The following is a 15395-nucleotide window of genomic DNA, read 5'->3' as shown; positions in this document are numbered from 1 at the left end:
GGAGGGACCAGCTTCCCTTTTGGCAGCCATAATGGCCGAACACATGTTTCTATGACCTTGTCCTAGACACTAGAAAGTCAGATGCCTGCCTCGTGACAAGGAACCAATCAGAAGTTAGCTGGTGGCGCTATGCTTTATGACCCTGGGTGTGCTTTACGGACAAGCACACAGCAATGATGCACAAAGTATAGCAACCACCATGGGAGGGCCTATGGGCCATAACAACCAGTTGACCAATCAACACAGGGCAAGCCCTCCAAGCCTGGAGGCACACCAATCATGAGCCTGTGTGTACCCCTAGACATTCCCCTTACACTGTCCTATAAGATCTCTTGGGAGCCCCTAGGAGCCGGCTTTTGCTAGACACCCGCCATGGCGGGTGGGTGAAAGACCCTAGCTAACATGGGATTAGCTTGTTAAATTACAATAAAGCCTCGTGCAGTTTGCATCAAGCTCTTGAATCTGCCTGGTGATTGGGGTGTCTGCAGTCGTGGCCTGGGATCCCAGATACTTGAGTTTTCCGGGGGGTCTAACATTTGGGGGCTCGTCCGGGATTTGTGACCACCCCTCACCTGAGTGGATTCGATCTTGGAGGTAAGATGATTCGAGCTCGCAACTTATATGTTCAATGTTATATGTTTGCTTGTTTTTGTTGGTTTGGTGCCACTTGAATTTGCTGTTTTGTTGATCTGAGCCTGCGCAGGACTCGTGATTTGTACTCGTATTTGTATAATTCGGACCTCAGGGGGAAATAGACATATTTCGAGACCCTGAAGTCCCGCCCTGGACGAAAGTCCTAGGGTTGTTTGAATTGAACCACAGGGTAAGCAGACATGCGGGCCCAGAAATAGACGTATTTCTGGAACCCTTGGTTACGCCCTGGACGAAAGTCCAAGGGTTGTTTGTAATTTTGGTTTGGGGTACCATTTCTTTGCCAAGGTTTGTCCTATCTAATGTCTGTCCACGTTTTATATTTGTGTTGTGTGTTTGTTAAGCATCTCTTTCTGTCCCTACTGCCCACACACATGGCATACATAGGTCAGGGGTCTTTTCTTGATGCTCTGATCACGTGGGGCCACCTCAACTGTGATCTAGCCGACAGGTTCTGCCCCCCCCCCCCCCCCCCGTCTTCCTGGCGCCATTGCCTTATACGTGGATTGGGTTGGTGTCTGTTCTTTCCTGTCTATTCTGTGTTATCATCATTGGTTTTCAATTCAGGATCCACCACGCCACCTCCTTTCTATCCCCACCTGCGGGTGTGTGAGGCATGCCAAGTGGAGCTGTTTCTGCCCCAGCTGCTATCCTGCCGTGGGTCCTGGCTTGAGGCCTGCTCTGAGGGAACATGGCTTTAAGGCCGCCATCTGCCTGGCTGCTCGTCTTTCTGTGCTCCACACACATAGTATGCAGGGGGGCCACAGGGGTCTTTTTCCCACCCCTGGATTGGCCAAGGGTCTGGGGTTACCAGCAGCACCCCCACCCCAGGTCTCTCTGCCTTGAGCACATGGAGCTCGATCTTATGAACTTATCTGGCCTGATCCAGACTTCTAAAAAAAAAAAAAAAAAAAAAAAAAAAAAAAAGGCCTTAAAGTTATTAAGAACTGTAAAAGGGACTTTGATAAAATTTTTATGTTGACTGAGAAATGAGGAAAAATGTAGGAGACTTAAGTAATAAAGAGAGAAAGAAAAAAGAAAATTTGTCTAAGAATGTCTAAGAAAGTCAGAGGAATGAACTAAAAGGTTATAGAGAGTTAAAGCAAGTCATAGAAGGTCAGAGAAAAGGTTCTTACAAGTCAGAGAAAAATGTAAATGTAAACTGTTATGGTTTCTCATGTCTACAAATAGTAAATTTTAAAAATGGTAATATAAGTTAAAATTTTAACCATATTAAGCTAATTCTGTTTTTTTAAAAGTCCTGTTTATTTCTCAAGTAATTTTTGTATACTTGTTTTAAAATGTTCTGTTTCCTGGCATAAACCTAAGTTCTTTTACAAGCATGTAGTTAAGCAAAGGGTGCAAGTTATGGTCATTTTGTAACCAGCCACATGGCAAGCTGGTCACATGGCTGATTGGTAGCCATTTTGCTAAAGTTAAAAAAAGGATACTTAAACCACCATCTTGACTAAAGGTGACTGCATGGAAATTAGAGGTACCATCTTAGAAACAAGTTTTTCAGTTAAGATTAAAATGTTAATGCTTCTATATATTACAGAAGACATTAAGGGAATTTAAATTTCTTTTTAAAACCAGTTTTTTAAAAAAAATGTTTGTTTTTATTAATGTTTGTACTTAAAGAGCTTCAATTTAGAATTATTTTTAAGCAGAGCCTGACATTGTAAAGTTCTTGTTTTATAAAAGATGCTAATCTATTATAAGATGTTACAGATTGTGTTTTCAGAAGTTAGGTTTAGAGCATTGGTGGCACACGCCTTTAATCCCACCACTCAGGAGGCAGAGGCAGATGGATCTTTATGAGTTCAAGGCCTGCCTGGTCTGGCAGATCGAATTCCAGGACAGGGTCCAAAGCCACAGAAAAACCCTGGCTCATTTGAGCAAGCAGCTAAAATATGTACATGTAGCTACTGTTTAAGGAATATAAGGTAGCTCTATGTAGTTTTAAGTTCAGCTGTGCTAAGTTTCAAATATTTTACTAAGTTAAAACCAGCTACAGTCAGGCTAAAAATTAATTACAGAAATAAGACCTTACCTAGCCACCTGTATGCTTCTTGTGTGCTTAAGGCAAGTAACTAAAACAGACAAACAGACCTAATGCTTCAGAGATCTTCAGAATATGGCATCTAAATCGTTATCTTTAAAGTTTACAATGTCAGACAGACTGCCAGATCCTGACAGTGACCCAAAGTCTCCAAAGAAGATTATGAGGCACCCCAGTTCCTGCACCTGGACCAGTGATCGAGATGCTCAGATGTGATACCTGCCGCCTGCCAGGACCTGGCCGAGACTGTGGACAAAGCTGCTGGACACTGGAAAATTGATTGCACCCCCTTTGCCTAGACAAAACAAGGTCAGTCTTTTCCATGTCCCTCTTCCACAGAGAGGAAAAAAAAAACCTCACCTTATAGGCCTGACGAAGATTGCTGTTCTTTGAGACAGCTGCCTCCAACGGTAATGGAGAAACTTGGGTATGGCTAACTGTATATGGACTGGCTTCTAACTGGCTTCTGTCACTTTTTAGTAGATTCGGATAAAATATACCCTTCTCAGATCTCTGAAATATTACTGGTTGTCAGCTTGACAGCATCAGCCAGTCAGATCCACTATAGACTAGTCAGTATGTTAGCTGATAAAATAGTGACTATCTACTGTTCAGGCACAAGCTCAAGGTTTTTAAGTTTATTTTGGTTGTCATCTAATTACAAGCTTAAAGGGCTTTTCATCAGGCCAAAGGCACCTCTGTCCAGTCCATACCTGGATCTCTGGACAGAAGAAAAATGTACATGTTTATAGCCCAAATCTGTAGTTTTTGCTAGGACTCAAAGTTATAAATATGTTCCTGCTGTTTGAACAGATATCCAGATATCTGCTTTTTCTGCACTGTGGGCTTCAGTAAATAAGTTAAACCTCTGTTCCTGGTTTAAACATGTCTTAAACAGGTTTCTGCTTCTGGCAGACATCTGAGTATCAGTCGCTGACTACAGGCTGTTCTAAGTAGACTTCGAGCCCTGGACTTGCTGTGGATGTGAACCAGTCCAGCTGATGTGGACACCCCCTGTCTCTGCAACAGAGTCTACCAAAAGCCCCTGATGGATTCCCCATTGCCTAAATTCCTTTTTTTTTTTGCTTTTGACTAGCATTTCAACCTTCTGGGGTCCCTAACTTCACCCCAAAGTCAGCAGGAAGTAGTTTGGGAAAGAATTCGACGCCCATTTTCCCTGGTTAAAATGCTAAGTCAGGAGGGACTCCCTTGCACGGGGATGCCAATATCTCTCACTCCCTGATGGGGGCGCTAGAGAGACAGCAATTCCGTGATTGGAATTTCCAAAAAAAGAAAATGGTTTCAATAAAGTTGGCCTTGACAATGGAATCTGCTTGGTCCCGCTCTTTCTTTCCCGCCCACTATTTGCAGGCGTGATCCACCTCGGACTCATGAGGACTCATGAATTAGCGGAGCCCTGAGGGACGGGGCAGAGAGAAAGTTGAGCAAATCAGTCCCTTTGTGTCTCTTATTCCAGCCCCTCTCGGCTTCCTCCCTTGAGTGTTCATTTTCAGCAGTGTTAGCCATTCTCATATTCTCTACAGACTGCACTGACTCAAGTTTTTGATGCTCAAATTTTTGCCCTTTGGAATTTTTGGTCTATTACTTTTATTGTATGTGTGAGTGTTCTGCTTCTTGTAAGTGTACTATGTGCATGCAATACCCGCAGAAGCCAGAAGAGATCACATGGTTCCCCAGAAATAGATTAGGATGGTTGAGTCACTATGTGGGCATTGGAGAAGAAACCTGGGTCCTTGGCAACGTAACCGATGCTCTTTTTTTTTTTTTTTGTCTAGACAGGTTTTCTTTGTGTAGTTCTGGCTGTCTTGGCACTCTCTCTGTAGACTAGGCTGGCCTCGAACTCACAGAGATCCACCTGCCTTTTCCTCCCGAGTTAAAGGCATGTGCCACCACCACTTGGCTGGTATCGATATCGATGCTCTTAATTGCTAAGCCATCTTTTTAGCCCCTTAAACTATTTTTTAAAAGGTGTCTTTTTTTTTTTTTTTGACTGTGGATTATGTGTGTGGGCATGAACACTCAAGTATTCAAGTATGTCAGATTCCCTGGTGCTGGATTTACACGAGCTTTTGAGATGCAGACATGGGTGCTGGGAACCATACCCTGGAACCATGCTCTTAACCACTGACCGATCTTTCTTCTCCCGAACTTTCTTTCTTTCTTCTCTTTTTTTAAGTTTCTATGCATTTGCTGCATGTATGTCCCTCCACCATTTGCATGCAGTGCCTACGGAGGCCAGAATAGAGCATCAGGTCCCCTGGAACTGGGTTTATAGATGACTGTGTGCTGCCATGTGGGGAACAAATCTAACTCTCTGGAAGAACAGCCTGCGTTTTTAATTGCAGAGCCATCTTTCCAGCTCTAGCTTAAATTTTATTAATTTTTTTTAATTGAGACTTTCTGTCTGCCAGGCCTGGTGGTGAGCAGCTGGGTCCTAGCACCTGGCAGGTGGAAACAGGAATGTAGCAGTTTCAGCGCATATCAAGATCAAGGCTAGCCTGGGTTACATATGATGGGCTCAAAACGCATACCGACTCCATCTCAAAACAACATGTATAGGATAACCTGAAACTCAGGTTCCATCCCCTCTGCTTCTCGAGTGCTGTATGTGTTACCAAGCCCAACTTGGACATTTCTGTTTTTCTATGATTTGATATACTCACGAAACCAAAGTCTTCGTCGTTGCCATTGGAACTGACACTGCATTTTACCAAATAAACATTTTTTTTTATTTTGCCATTCATATCTTCCTCAAAGTTTGGAGTTAGTCTCCTGTCCTGTGCTAAATCATGATACACAACAAGGCCGTTTCTCTCTTCTCAGAAATGCACTCAGCAAGCGAAAAAAAATAAGGTGTTAAGTCACAGCAAAGGAAAAACGCACACAGTTTGCTTCCGAATTTGAGTCTCATTACTCTTCAAATTTTACATATGTAAGAATGATACTTAAGCCATTCAATTATCTAAACAAGTGCATCAGTTTTAGCATGCTGGTGATGGATTTAGGAACAACTCCAATTCTCTAATCTGCTTTATTGGGCAGTGTTGGAACTGAGGGAAAAAGCTCCTGCACAACTTTGCAGGGAAGAACATGAGGGTGTGAGAAAGCCCAGAAAATGTTTGCACACACTGCTGTAGCCTATCTGACAGATCCCGGCTCAGCGGCCGTGTGTGTGTGTGTGTGTGTGTGTGTGTGTGTGTGTGTGTGTGTGTGTCTGTGTGTGTGTGTTGTGTGTGTGTGTGTGTGTGTGTGTGTGTGTGTGTGTGTGTGTGTGTGTGTGTGTGTGTGTGTGGCCAGCCACTCCGGAACTACAGTTCCCAGAAGGCCTCGCGAGCCCAGGAGGGAAGCGGGGCCGCGGCAGGAAAGGCGCGCGCGAGCGTGCGAGCGAGCGGAGGCGGCGGCCGCTGCCCACCCCGGCGGTCTGTCTGGCCGCCGTCGGATCGGCGGACTGAATCGGGGCGTAGCACCTTCGCGTTCCCGAGAGCCGGCCGCGGCGAGCTCGCTCCTTCGCCCGCTCCTTCGCCCGCGGGCCCGGCCCGGCCCGGGTCGGGATGTAGGGCGCGGGGCGCGGAGGCCGCGGGCGCGGCGGGGGCTTAGCGGAGGCCGTGCCGAGGATGGAGAGAGCGATGGAGCAGCTCAACCGTCTGACGCGCTCGCTGCGCCGCGCGCGCACCGTGGAGCTGCCGGAGGGTGAGGCGCCCGGGGTCGCGCCCTCGGCTCTCGGGGGCCGGGCAGGAGGGGGCGCGGGCGGCCCGGGCCCCGGCCGCTCGCGGGAGTCGCGTCCGAGCGGAAGTGCCCGGTCCTGCCCCGCGCCGGGAAAGGGCGCGGTGGCGCCCCGGACGGGCGCGGCTGGCGGTGGACTGCGGGCTCTTGCTTGAGCTGCAGCTGAGCTGGGCTAGGGGACGCGGCTGTGTTTGGCAGTAGACAAAGGCTGTCGGGCGCCCGGCAGGCGTTTCCGGAGCGCGGTCTGTCGGTGTGGCGGGCGTTGCTCCGCGAGGGAGGCTTGCCGCCTTCATCTCTCGGTCCTCGGGTCGCGAGGACGTGTTGAGTGGGCTGGGTGAGCGCTGGGGCGCAGTCACACGGAGGAAGAGAAGGGCTGGTCCGGACTTTGCTTTGGCAAACTCCGGATAAAGGAGATTGGGGCTGGGGAAGGCAAATTGTTGGCTGCCTTGTGAAGTCAGGCGTTTTGGTGGCAGTGGGAGAGGTCTGTACCCCAGGCTGGCTGGAAACTCGGGAGCGGGCGGCCTCAGCCTTCCAAGTACCGGCATTTCAGGCATTCGCTTACCGTTCCTTGCGTAGTTTGTTTTATTCCGTTTCCTCCAAAAGTTTGTTTCAGTTAGCTGCGGGGAGTGATGAGACAAATGTGGAATTGGCGACTTTGGGGATAATTTTCTTGAAAAGTTTTGTTCTCTGTGATTCTGAGTTTATGGCAACTATTTCTCAAATTTTTTTTTTTTTTTGTGTGTGTGTTACTTTTCTAGAATGAAGTAATTGATTTAGAATAGTCCTAATTTTAGTAAGTAAACTTCAGCATCAACTTTTCCTCTACACCCACCTGTGAATCTTTTCACTAAGGGCTGTTCTCACTTATTTTCTAATGTCACCTGATAAAGGCTGTGTGTGCTCTATTGCCATTGCTATTTGTATTGCTAACTTGCATCCAATATTTTGCATAAATGTGATACAGAAGGCTTTGATAATATTTCCTGGCTTTAAAAATTAGTATGTTTTCATTGCAGAAAATTTTGGTAATAAAAGTAAAGAAAAATCTTCCATTGCACTCCCTGTAATAAACAATGTTAGCATTTTCTTTACATATTGCATACAGTGTTTTGCATTTAGAAAACATCACAGATGTCTACCCATAAATATGTTTAATGATTTGGCAGGACTTGATAGGATGCATGAAACAAAACTTGCATCTAATTATTTTTAAACTCACTGTATGAGGAGCAGCTTTTTTTTTTTTTAAGACTTAGTCTTCTGCTTCCTTAGGGTTTGTTCCTAGAAGATGAGCATGATTTAATTACATAATCAACATTTTAAAGACTTTAATTATCCATTTCTTAACCTGTTTTTTGGGAAGTTCTAGTCAGCAGTCTGAGTGCTTGGAAACTTGAATAGTACAATTAAAAATAAAGTGTTTCCCTTGTTGCTAAGCAAGAATGGCATATTTCTTACAGCGTCTCTTGGATTACATATGTTCATTTGATTACAATGAATTTGTTCATTTTGTTCCTGTAGTTTATATTTGTCTTTCAGTTTTGATGAATCTTTGAATTATTGTCTTAGTTTGGCTCTTTCAGGTAGATCATGTCTAGGGCATTCTATTTTTTATTATTCTGTTTTTTTATTATTATTGTTATTTTTAACACCCCAACTGCAGTTTCCCCTCTCTCCTCTCCTTCCAGTCCCTCCCCCAACCTCCCCTCTGTCCCACTCCGATCCACTCCTCCTAGGTTTCTCTTCAGAAAAGGGGAGGCCTCTCATGGATACCAACCAAACATGGCATATCAAATTCTAGTAAGATTTGGCACCTCCCCTCATGTTAAGACTGGACTGGGCAGTCCAGTATGAGGAAAAGGGTCCAAAAAGCCAGCAAAAGAGTCAGGGACAGCCTCCTCCTACTTTTAGGAGTCCCACAAGGCGCTCAGGCTACACAGTTGTCACATATATGCAGAGGCCCTAGGTCAGTCCTATGCAGGCTCCCTGGTTGGAGGTTCAGTCTCTGTGAGCCCTTAGGAGCCCAAGTTAGTTGATTCTGTGGGTTTTCTTTTGACACCCTCGACCCCTCTGGCTCCTATAATCCTTCCTCTCCATTTCCCGAAGGTTCCCTGAGCTCAGCCTAATGTTTGGCTGCTGATGTTTGGCTGCATCAGATTCTGGCAGTTGCTGGATGAAACCACTCTGATGATAGTTGGGCTAGGCACCATCTATGAGTATAGCAGACTGTCATTAGGAATCATTTCATTGATTTTTTTTTTTTTTTTGCCAGCCCTGTTTGGTTCTATCCTAGGTTTTAGTTTGGGGATGGGGTAGGGAGGAGGACAAGAACAGGAGAGATAGGTGGAGGGAGAGACTACTAGGAGAGACACCTGGAACTGGTGGGGCTTCTTGAGGACAAGCTAGAAAGTGCAGTGTAAACTCCCAGGAATCTATGAAGGTGGCCCTAGTTAAGACTCCTATCAATGAGGGATATGGAGCCTGAACAGGCCATCTCCTATGACCAGGCAAGGCTACCAGTTTCTGGTTATTCTGAATAAAGCAGCTATGAACATACTTGATCTCAGTGCCTGTGCAATTGGTGTTTTGTTCAGGAAGTTGTCTCCTGTGCCAGTGAGTTCAAGGTTATTCCCCACTTTCTCTTCTGTCAGGTTTAGTGTGTCTGGATTTATGTTGAGGTCTTTGATCCACTTGAACTTGAATTTTGCACAGGGCGATAGATATGGATCTGTTTGTATTCTTCTACCAACATCCAGTTAGACCAGCACCATTTGTTGAAGATGCTTTCTTTTTTCCAATGTATATTTCAGACTTCTTTGTTGAAAATCAGGTGTCCATCGCTGTGTGGATTTATGTCTGTTTTCAATTCAATTCCATTGATCAACCAGTCTTTTTATGCCAATATCATTTGGTTTCTGTTACTATGGCTCTGCAGTAGAGCTTGAAGTCAGGCATGGTGATGGCCCCAGAAGTTCTTTTATTGTACAGGATTGTTTTAACTATCTTGTTTTTTTTCCCCCATAAGAAGCTGAGTATACTTTCTAGGTCTGTAAAGAATTGTTTTGGGATTTTAATGGGGATTACATTGAATCTGTAGATTGCTTTTGGTAGGATGCCATTTTTACTATGTTAATCCTACCTATCCATGAGTGTGGGAGATATTTATTTGTTTCTTTATTTTTTTGCATCTTGAGAGTGTGTGATTGTGTGCATAAGTGTGTTGGAGTGGCCTTGAGGGTCAGAAGAGGAGGTCAGATCACTTGGCGCTAGAGTTAGAGGTAGTTGTGAGCCGCCTGATGTGGGCACCAGGATCCAAACTCTGCTTCTTCCCAAGAGCGGTCGTTGTTCTTTACCCTTGAGCCTGCTTTCCATTCTGTTCCGGTGTTATTTTTTCATCTTTACATGTACTTGGTTTTGGTCGCCCCTTCTCTTCCATCTCCTCCTGTCTCCCTGCTTGAGCCAGTCCTTCCCCAGTATTCCTTCTTTTATTTTCATGTCTCATTTGTTCTTTTGCCCTACCTACTCCTGTCCTTTCCCTCCCTTCTGGCTTTTGTCTGTATTGCAGGCTGGCCTGGAGCTCACTGTGTAGCAGTCCTCTTGAGTACTGTGATGATGGGTAGAGCCACCATGCCTGGCATACATTTAAGATTTTAAAATTATTGTAGCAAACACATGTCTTTTAACATCCTAGTGTTTAAAATTGGGATACTTATGAGAAGAATGATAAACTGATTGGTTGGCCCTCAGAACCCTTAGGCAGCCCCAATCTGCCTGCTGTAAACCTCCTGCCTGAACTTTTAATACCAAATTATGCTTAATTACAATAAAACATGTCTTAAAAAAATACCTCTTTGGAAATCAAATGTCACTTTCTAAAGTTACAGGAAATAGTAGGTCTCCAATTTTTTCTTTAGCTTGTAGACAACCTAAGCTTTTCTTTGACAGTTCTTTGAACAGGCAGCAAGAGAGACAGAAATTCTGTGTTGTGAAATCTGCAGTATCTTCAGTTCTATACTGTTCTTCCCTTATGGAGTCTCTTCACTTTTTATGTGCAGCTAGAAAACTGTAATCATTTGTGTCATTGTTGCAGAAGTAGGAAATACTTTAATTCTCTTTCTGTTTGTTTTTTATTCAGATAATGAAACTGCTGTTTACACATTGATGCCAATGGTTATGGCTGATCAACACAGGTAAGGATACAGCCTTTCTAGTTTATGCCAGCATGCTTTTCTTTTGTTGATTTTTGAACAGGGATGCAATAACTGTCATTCTTCGGTTAGAGAACTGTTGGCATTAGTAACTCTTGGTAAAGAGCTCTTGACTTGATTTACTATGTTCTAAAAATGTCTTTACTATTTACAAGTCAGTTCCTCTTTTTATCTTTTTTGGGGGGTATAGGTCTGTTTCTGAACTCCTGTCAAATTCAAAATTTGATGTCAATTATGCCTTTGGACGTGTGAAGAGAAGCTTGCTTCACATTGCAGCAAAGTAAGCCTGAGATATTTGTCCTTAAACTCTGGTCTAGAGCAAGGGTGTGTAAGCTGTGGGGAAAATGGGAGTTAGCAGCCTTGTTTAGCCCTTGATGTGCAGTGTCTCCCCTTCATTACTTGTGAGATGTGATGTGGAATTCATGTCTCATGTTTATGTGACCATCGCTTATTTCAGATGTGTGTAGCATGAACACTCACCAACATTTGCTTTCCCTTACCACTGGAAGGAACAAAAAGGGCACAGTGGATGCCTGTTGACTCAGCCCTTCTATTCCTCTTACCAGGATGGGAGTATTGTTTTTACCTACATCCTGGCACTGACTGACCAATATCTGTCTTGCTTTCAGGACTTAGGTGGCAGTCTTGAAACTAATTGCTCATGATTAACTAGCTCCCAGCAAGCCAGAAAGTCAAGAATATTGTATAGTATCTTTTAGAAACTAATTATCGTTTTGCTTTATTTGAACTTTCATAGTAGAATCTTGAAGACAGGATAATTAATTTTTGTTGAGTTAAATAGTAGGTAAACTGGGACCTTAAAAATAATGCGTTTGATAGATTTTGTTTTTAAATTTTTGTCTAGAATGGCTGTTGTTTAATGTATCTGAACTGCCTTTTAATATTATTTTAGCTGTGGATCGGTGGAATGCCTGGTTCTTCTGTTAAAGAAAGGAGCAAATCCCAACTATCAAGACATTTCAGGCTGTACACCCCTTCATCTGGCTGCTAGAAATGGGTAAACATCATTCTTCCATTGACTCATACCATCAGTCCTGACTAAAACATTCAAAAAACTCATTCTTCATTGTTTACTTCTCAACATTTATCTTGAGGAAAATTACAAAAATGGTGTGTTATTATAACTATTTTTAGTCTTTTACGGACATTTGCTTACTTTTTCTCTTTAAAATTATTAAATTTGTGAGTGATAACATATTTAATAACTTATTCAATTTTTCTGATAGTTTTCATCTTGTAAATGGAGGGTTATTATTACTTGATGTAAGGACAGTCTATTTTGTGTTTTTCTTGTTAATCTTGCCACTCTCCTTGGCTTATTTCTAAAACTATTTAGTTAATTTTATTAGTGGATTTCAGTTATTAACATATTACACAATTTATAGTTGTTGGAGAGTGAATTATATAAGAGTAATCTTTGTAGTGAAGGATAGCTCTCAATACTAAAGCTATTTTTTTATTCTATTAATTTATTTACTGACAGATTGTATTCAATAGCTAGCTATATGTCCAACCACTGATCTTTATCCCCACCCTGTTTCTCATTTCTCTGTTGTCTTAGTTGCTCTTCTTGTTGCCCTAATAAAGTGCTATGACAAAAGCAATTTAAGGAAGAAAGGATTTATTTTGCTCGCAGCTGGGGGTTTTGGTGTGAGGGTCCGTCCATTCCTGGTGTGGAAGTGAAGGTGGTGGCACCTGGAGGAGCTGAGCATGTCATATCCACAGGCAGGAAGCATGATTTTGTCACAGAGTGCTGAAGATCTTCCACAGCAGTGAATGAATAAGATAATCCTCAAAGTGCCAGAGGCTTCTCACAGGATTCTAGACCCTGTAGAGTTTGGCAGCTGAAGTTAGTCATCAAGCTGTGAAAGAGTTTGCTAAGTAAAAGTGTTTAAAGGAAACAACAAAACTCACACAGTACTAGTAGTTCCAAAATGTGAAAACTTAAAGATGGCATATTAGGTAATGTTTGCTTCTTCCTGATAATTGTGGTCATTATTGATTGATATCATTGCTATTGTGTGTTATTTTAAGCCTTACTATGCCTTTTATGGTGTTCTCTTGTCCTTTATTGCCAGTTATTTCAGGTATGACATCTCTTTGCCTTTATCTCATGTGCTGGTTAGTTCTCTGTCAACTTGACACAGCAAGAAAACAATTCAAAGAGAGTGACCTGTAGGCAAGGGACCTTCTCTTGATTAGTGACTGCTGTGGTCGGATGGAACCAGCCCAGGGAGAGGCAGGTGATCCTGGGTTGTGTGAGCATCATCCCTCCATAGTCTGTTTCGGATCTTGCCTTGAGTTCCTGTTTGGACTTTCCTCGCTGGTTGATTGTGATTGAGACATGTCATTCAAATAAACCCTTTCATCCCAAAATTGGTTAGCTTTTTAACAAAGCAGTAGAAAGTGAACTAGAGCACACTGGTATTTATTTGCTTATTAAAATTCTGTTGGATTAAGGAATGGTGATGGGAATAAAATTTAAAATGAAAACAAGCAGTTTTTGATCTAGGCCTTGATAAATTTAAATTTATAAATCTTTTTCAAACATTGTAAATTTTCTCTGTCAGTATACTTCTTGTTGTGTATCTTTAATCTTACAGGTATTATTTTCTGCTCTGGTCAGGAGTTTTATATAATTGAAGTAGCTACATATATGAAATGGCTATGGAGATAAAATTGTTTATCTCATCAACTTGAGGCTAAATTTTCTCCATACAAGTGTATATATTGAACCAAGGCAATATGAACCATAGTTATATCTAGGTTGGGTAGGGGAAGGGTATAGTAGTTGGTCTAAAGTGTATTTGATATGCCCCACATCATGAATGAGCCGATTTGATTGCGTACCTTTTGGATAGGTAACAAAGTACCAACTTATTTATATATTAGATATGTTGTGATATGTCATATCCGAAGTCATAAATTATTCCCTACCTTTTAGATCCATTAATTATATTGGTAGGATAATGGCAGAGATCTTTCCTGAATGGTGACATATCTTACAGTATTTCTGAACAACTACAAAGGAAAGAATAGCTTGGTACACAGGAGGGATGAAAAAGTTCTCTTAGACACACAGTGTGTGAAGATTGTGGGATAGGTGTCAAACTTAAGACAGAATGGTCTTAGTCTTCTAGAAAGACTGTTCAGGTACATTTCTTGTGAAGTAAAGGCCTTGTAAACAAAAGTAGAACATACCAAGAACTTTTGATTATTCTTGTTAGCAGTAATAAAAAGTTAAAAATAATAAAAAGTAATAAAAAATGAAAAAAGTTAACATTTTGCAGGTTCAGAAGTAGGGCAGATAATGCATAATTCACTTAGCAGTCAGCAAGATGAAAAGTTGCAGATGACCTATTGTCTAAGTTGGATGCCTGCCTTATGTCTACCAAGAATACTTGGGATGTTCAGTAATTAAATATCTTAATTTTTATTGCTCGTTGAATATCTGCCTTGCTCACTATGGAAGTGCTTACTGAGTGTTTGGTAAATCACTGAGTACTTAATACTTCTGGAACAATAGTTTCAGAAATAGCTTTTTACTGTAATTGTATTATGAAATCAAATTTGTTCACACTGAAGTATAAGTCATATAAGAATTTTGTCTTCCTGGCTGGTTCAGTTGGTTTCTTTTGCTTCCTCAACTGTCAATGTGAGATGAGTAGTATATGTCTGTTGGTCTGCTTTAGCGCTTGTATTTCTTTTGTCACTATTAGTGTTGCCTTGTATTGTCCCCTGTTCTTTTAAATTCAAGATCTTTGTAGTTCAAGCTGGTTCAGATTTTCAGCAGTTCTGCATTAGGCTTGTAAGTTGTAGGATTGTAGGTGAGAGCCACATGCCCAACATCTTTCTAATATAAATCCATTAATTGTTTTATATAAGCCACTATAAGCTTCCTTAATTTATTATCTGGGTAGGAAAATAGTTGTCTCTTTATGTGGGAGATCCAGCCTTACTCACGTTTATATGAAAAATTAAAAGGAAAGCCTATGAAATTATTATTTATCTGTAGGTTACAGATTGGTCAGGTTTGAAACCTGATTTTAAAAATATTTGGAGGGTAAATTATGAGTTCATAAAGAGCAAAACTAGCATCAGTATTTTAGCTTTCAATTGTAGCAAAAAAGCTGCTCAGTTGTTGGGTTGCTTTGACAGAGATTGTGGAATGTATTAAATTGTGGTTATTAAATAAGAAAGGTAGGATAGGTTTTCCTTCTGTCTTGCCCTGTACCTTCTGCAGTTTGTTTTTGGAAGGGGGAGCATTATGCATTGTTACTTTTCTTCAACAAGCCTGCCTTAAATGGTTTTTCGGGTCTTGTTTCTGCCGACTGCTTATTTTGGAGCTATACCAATGGTCTACATTGGATTCTGAATAGGCTTTAGAACTCCATCTGGATGAACAACAGTCACAAGCATACATTTGGAACAGCATTTTTTTTTTTTAAATTAGTAATTGTAGTCAGACTTTCTTTGGACTATCAGCTCCCAAATAATGACACAGAAACTTCTTATTAATTATGAAACTTTGTCCTTAGCTTAGGCTTGTTCCCAAATTGCTCTTATAACTTGAATTAACCCATTTACATTAATCTCTGCCACATGACTCTTACCTCACCTCAATGTAGTTTACGTCCAATGTTTCCCTGGTGAATCTCCGCCCCTCTAATTCCTTTCCAGAGTTCCTATTTTTGCCTTGATGTCCCTCC

General features: G+C 42.0%; 1 protein-coding gene across 2 annotated transcripts in view; it reads left to right on the top strand.

The window, feature by feature from the left end:
• Positions 1-6108: 6108 nt before the first annotated feature.
• Positions 6109-15395, top strand: part of Hace1 (HECT domain and ankyrin repeat containing E3 ubiquitin protein ligase 1) — a 101296-nt gene continuing 92009 nt past the window's right edge. Inside the window, exons 1-4 of one of the 2 annotated variants that reach the window (XM_035440316.1) lie at positions 6109-6424; positions 10593-10647; positions 10856-10945; positions 11579-11683. In XM_035440316.1, coding sequence (XP_035296207.1) covers positions 6349-6424; positions 10593-10647; positions 10856-10945; positions 11579-11683 — 326 coding nt within the window. In that variant the 5' untranslated portion in view covers positions 6109-6348. The remainder of the gene's footprint in view (positions 6425-10592; positions 10648-10855; positions 10946-11578; positions 11684-15395) is intronic. The other variant, XM_027402931.2, reaches the window with a different exon arrangement.

The sequence above is a fragment of the Cricetulus griseus genome, chromosome 2 (assembly GCF_003668045.3).
Source record: "Cricetulus griseus strain 17A/GY chromosome 2, alternate assembly CriGri-PICRH-1.0, whole genome shotgun sequence".
NCBI classification, from domain to species: domain Eukaryota; kingdom Metazoa; phylum Chordata; class Mammalia; order Rodentia; family Cricetidae; genus Cricetulus; species Cricetulus griseus.
The sequence above is the reverse complement of the archived record's forward strand: the minus strand, read 5'-3'. Positions and strand labels throughout refer to the sequence as shown.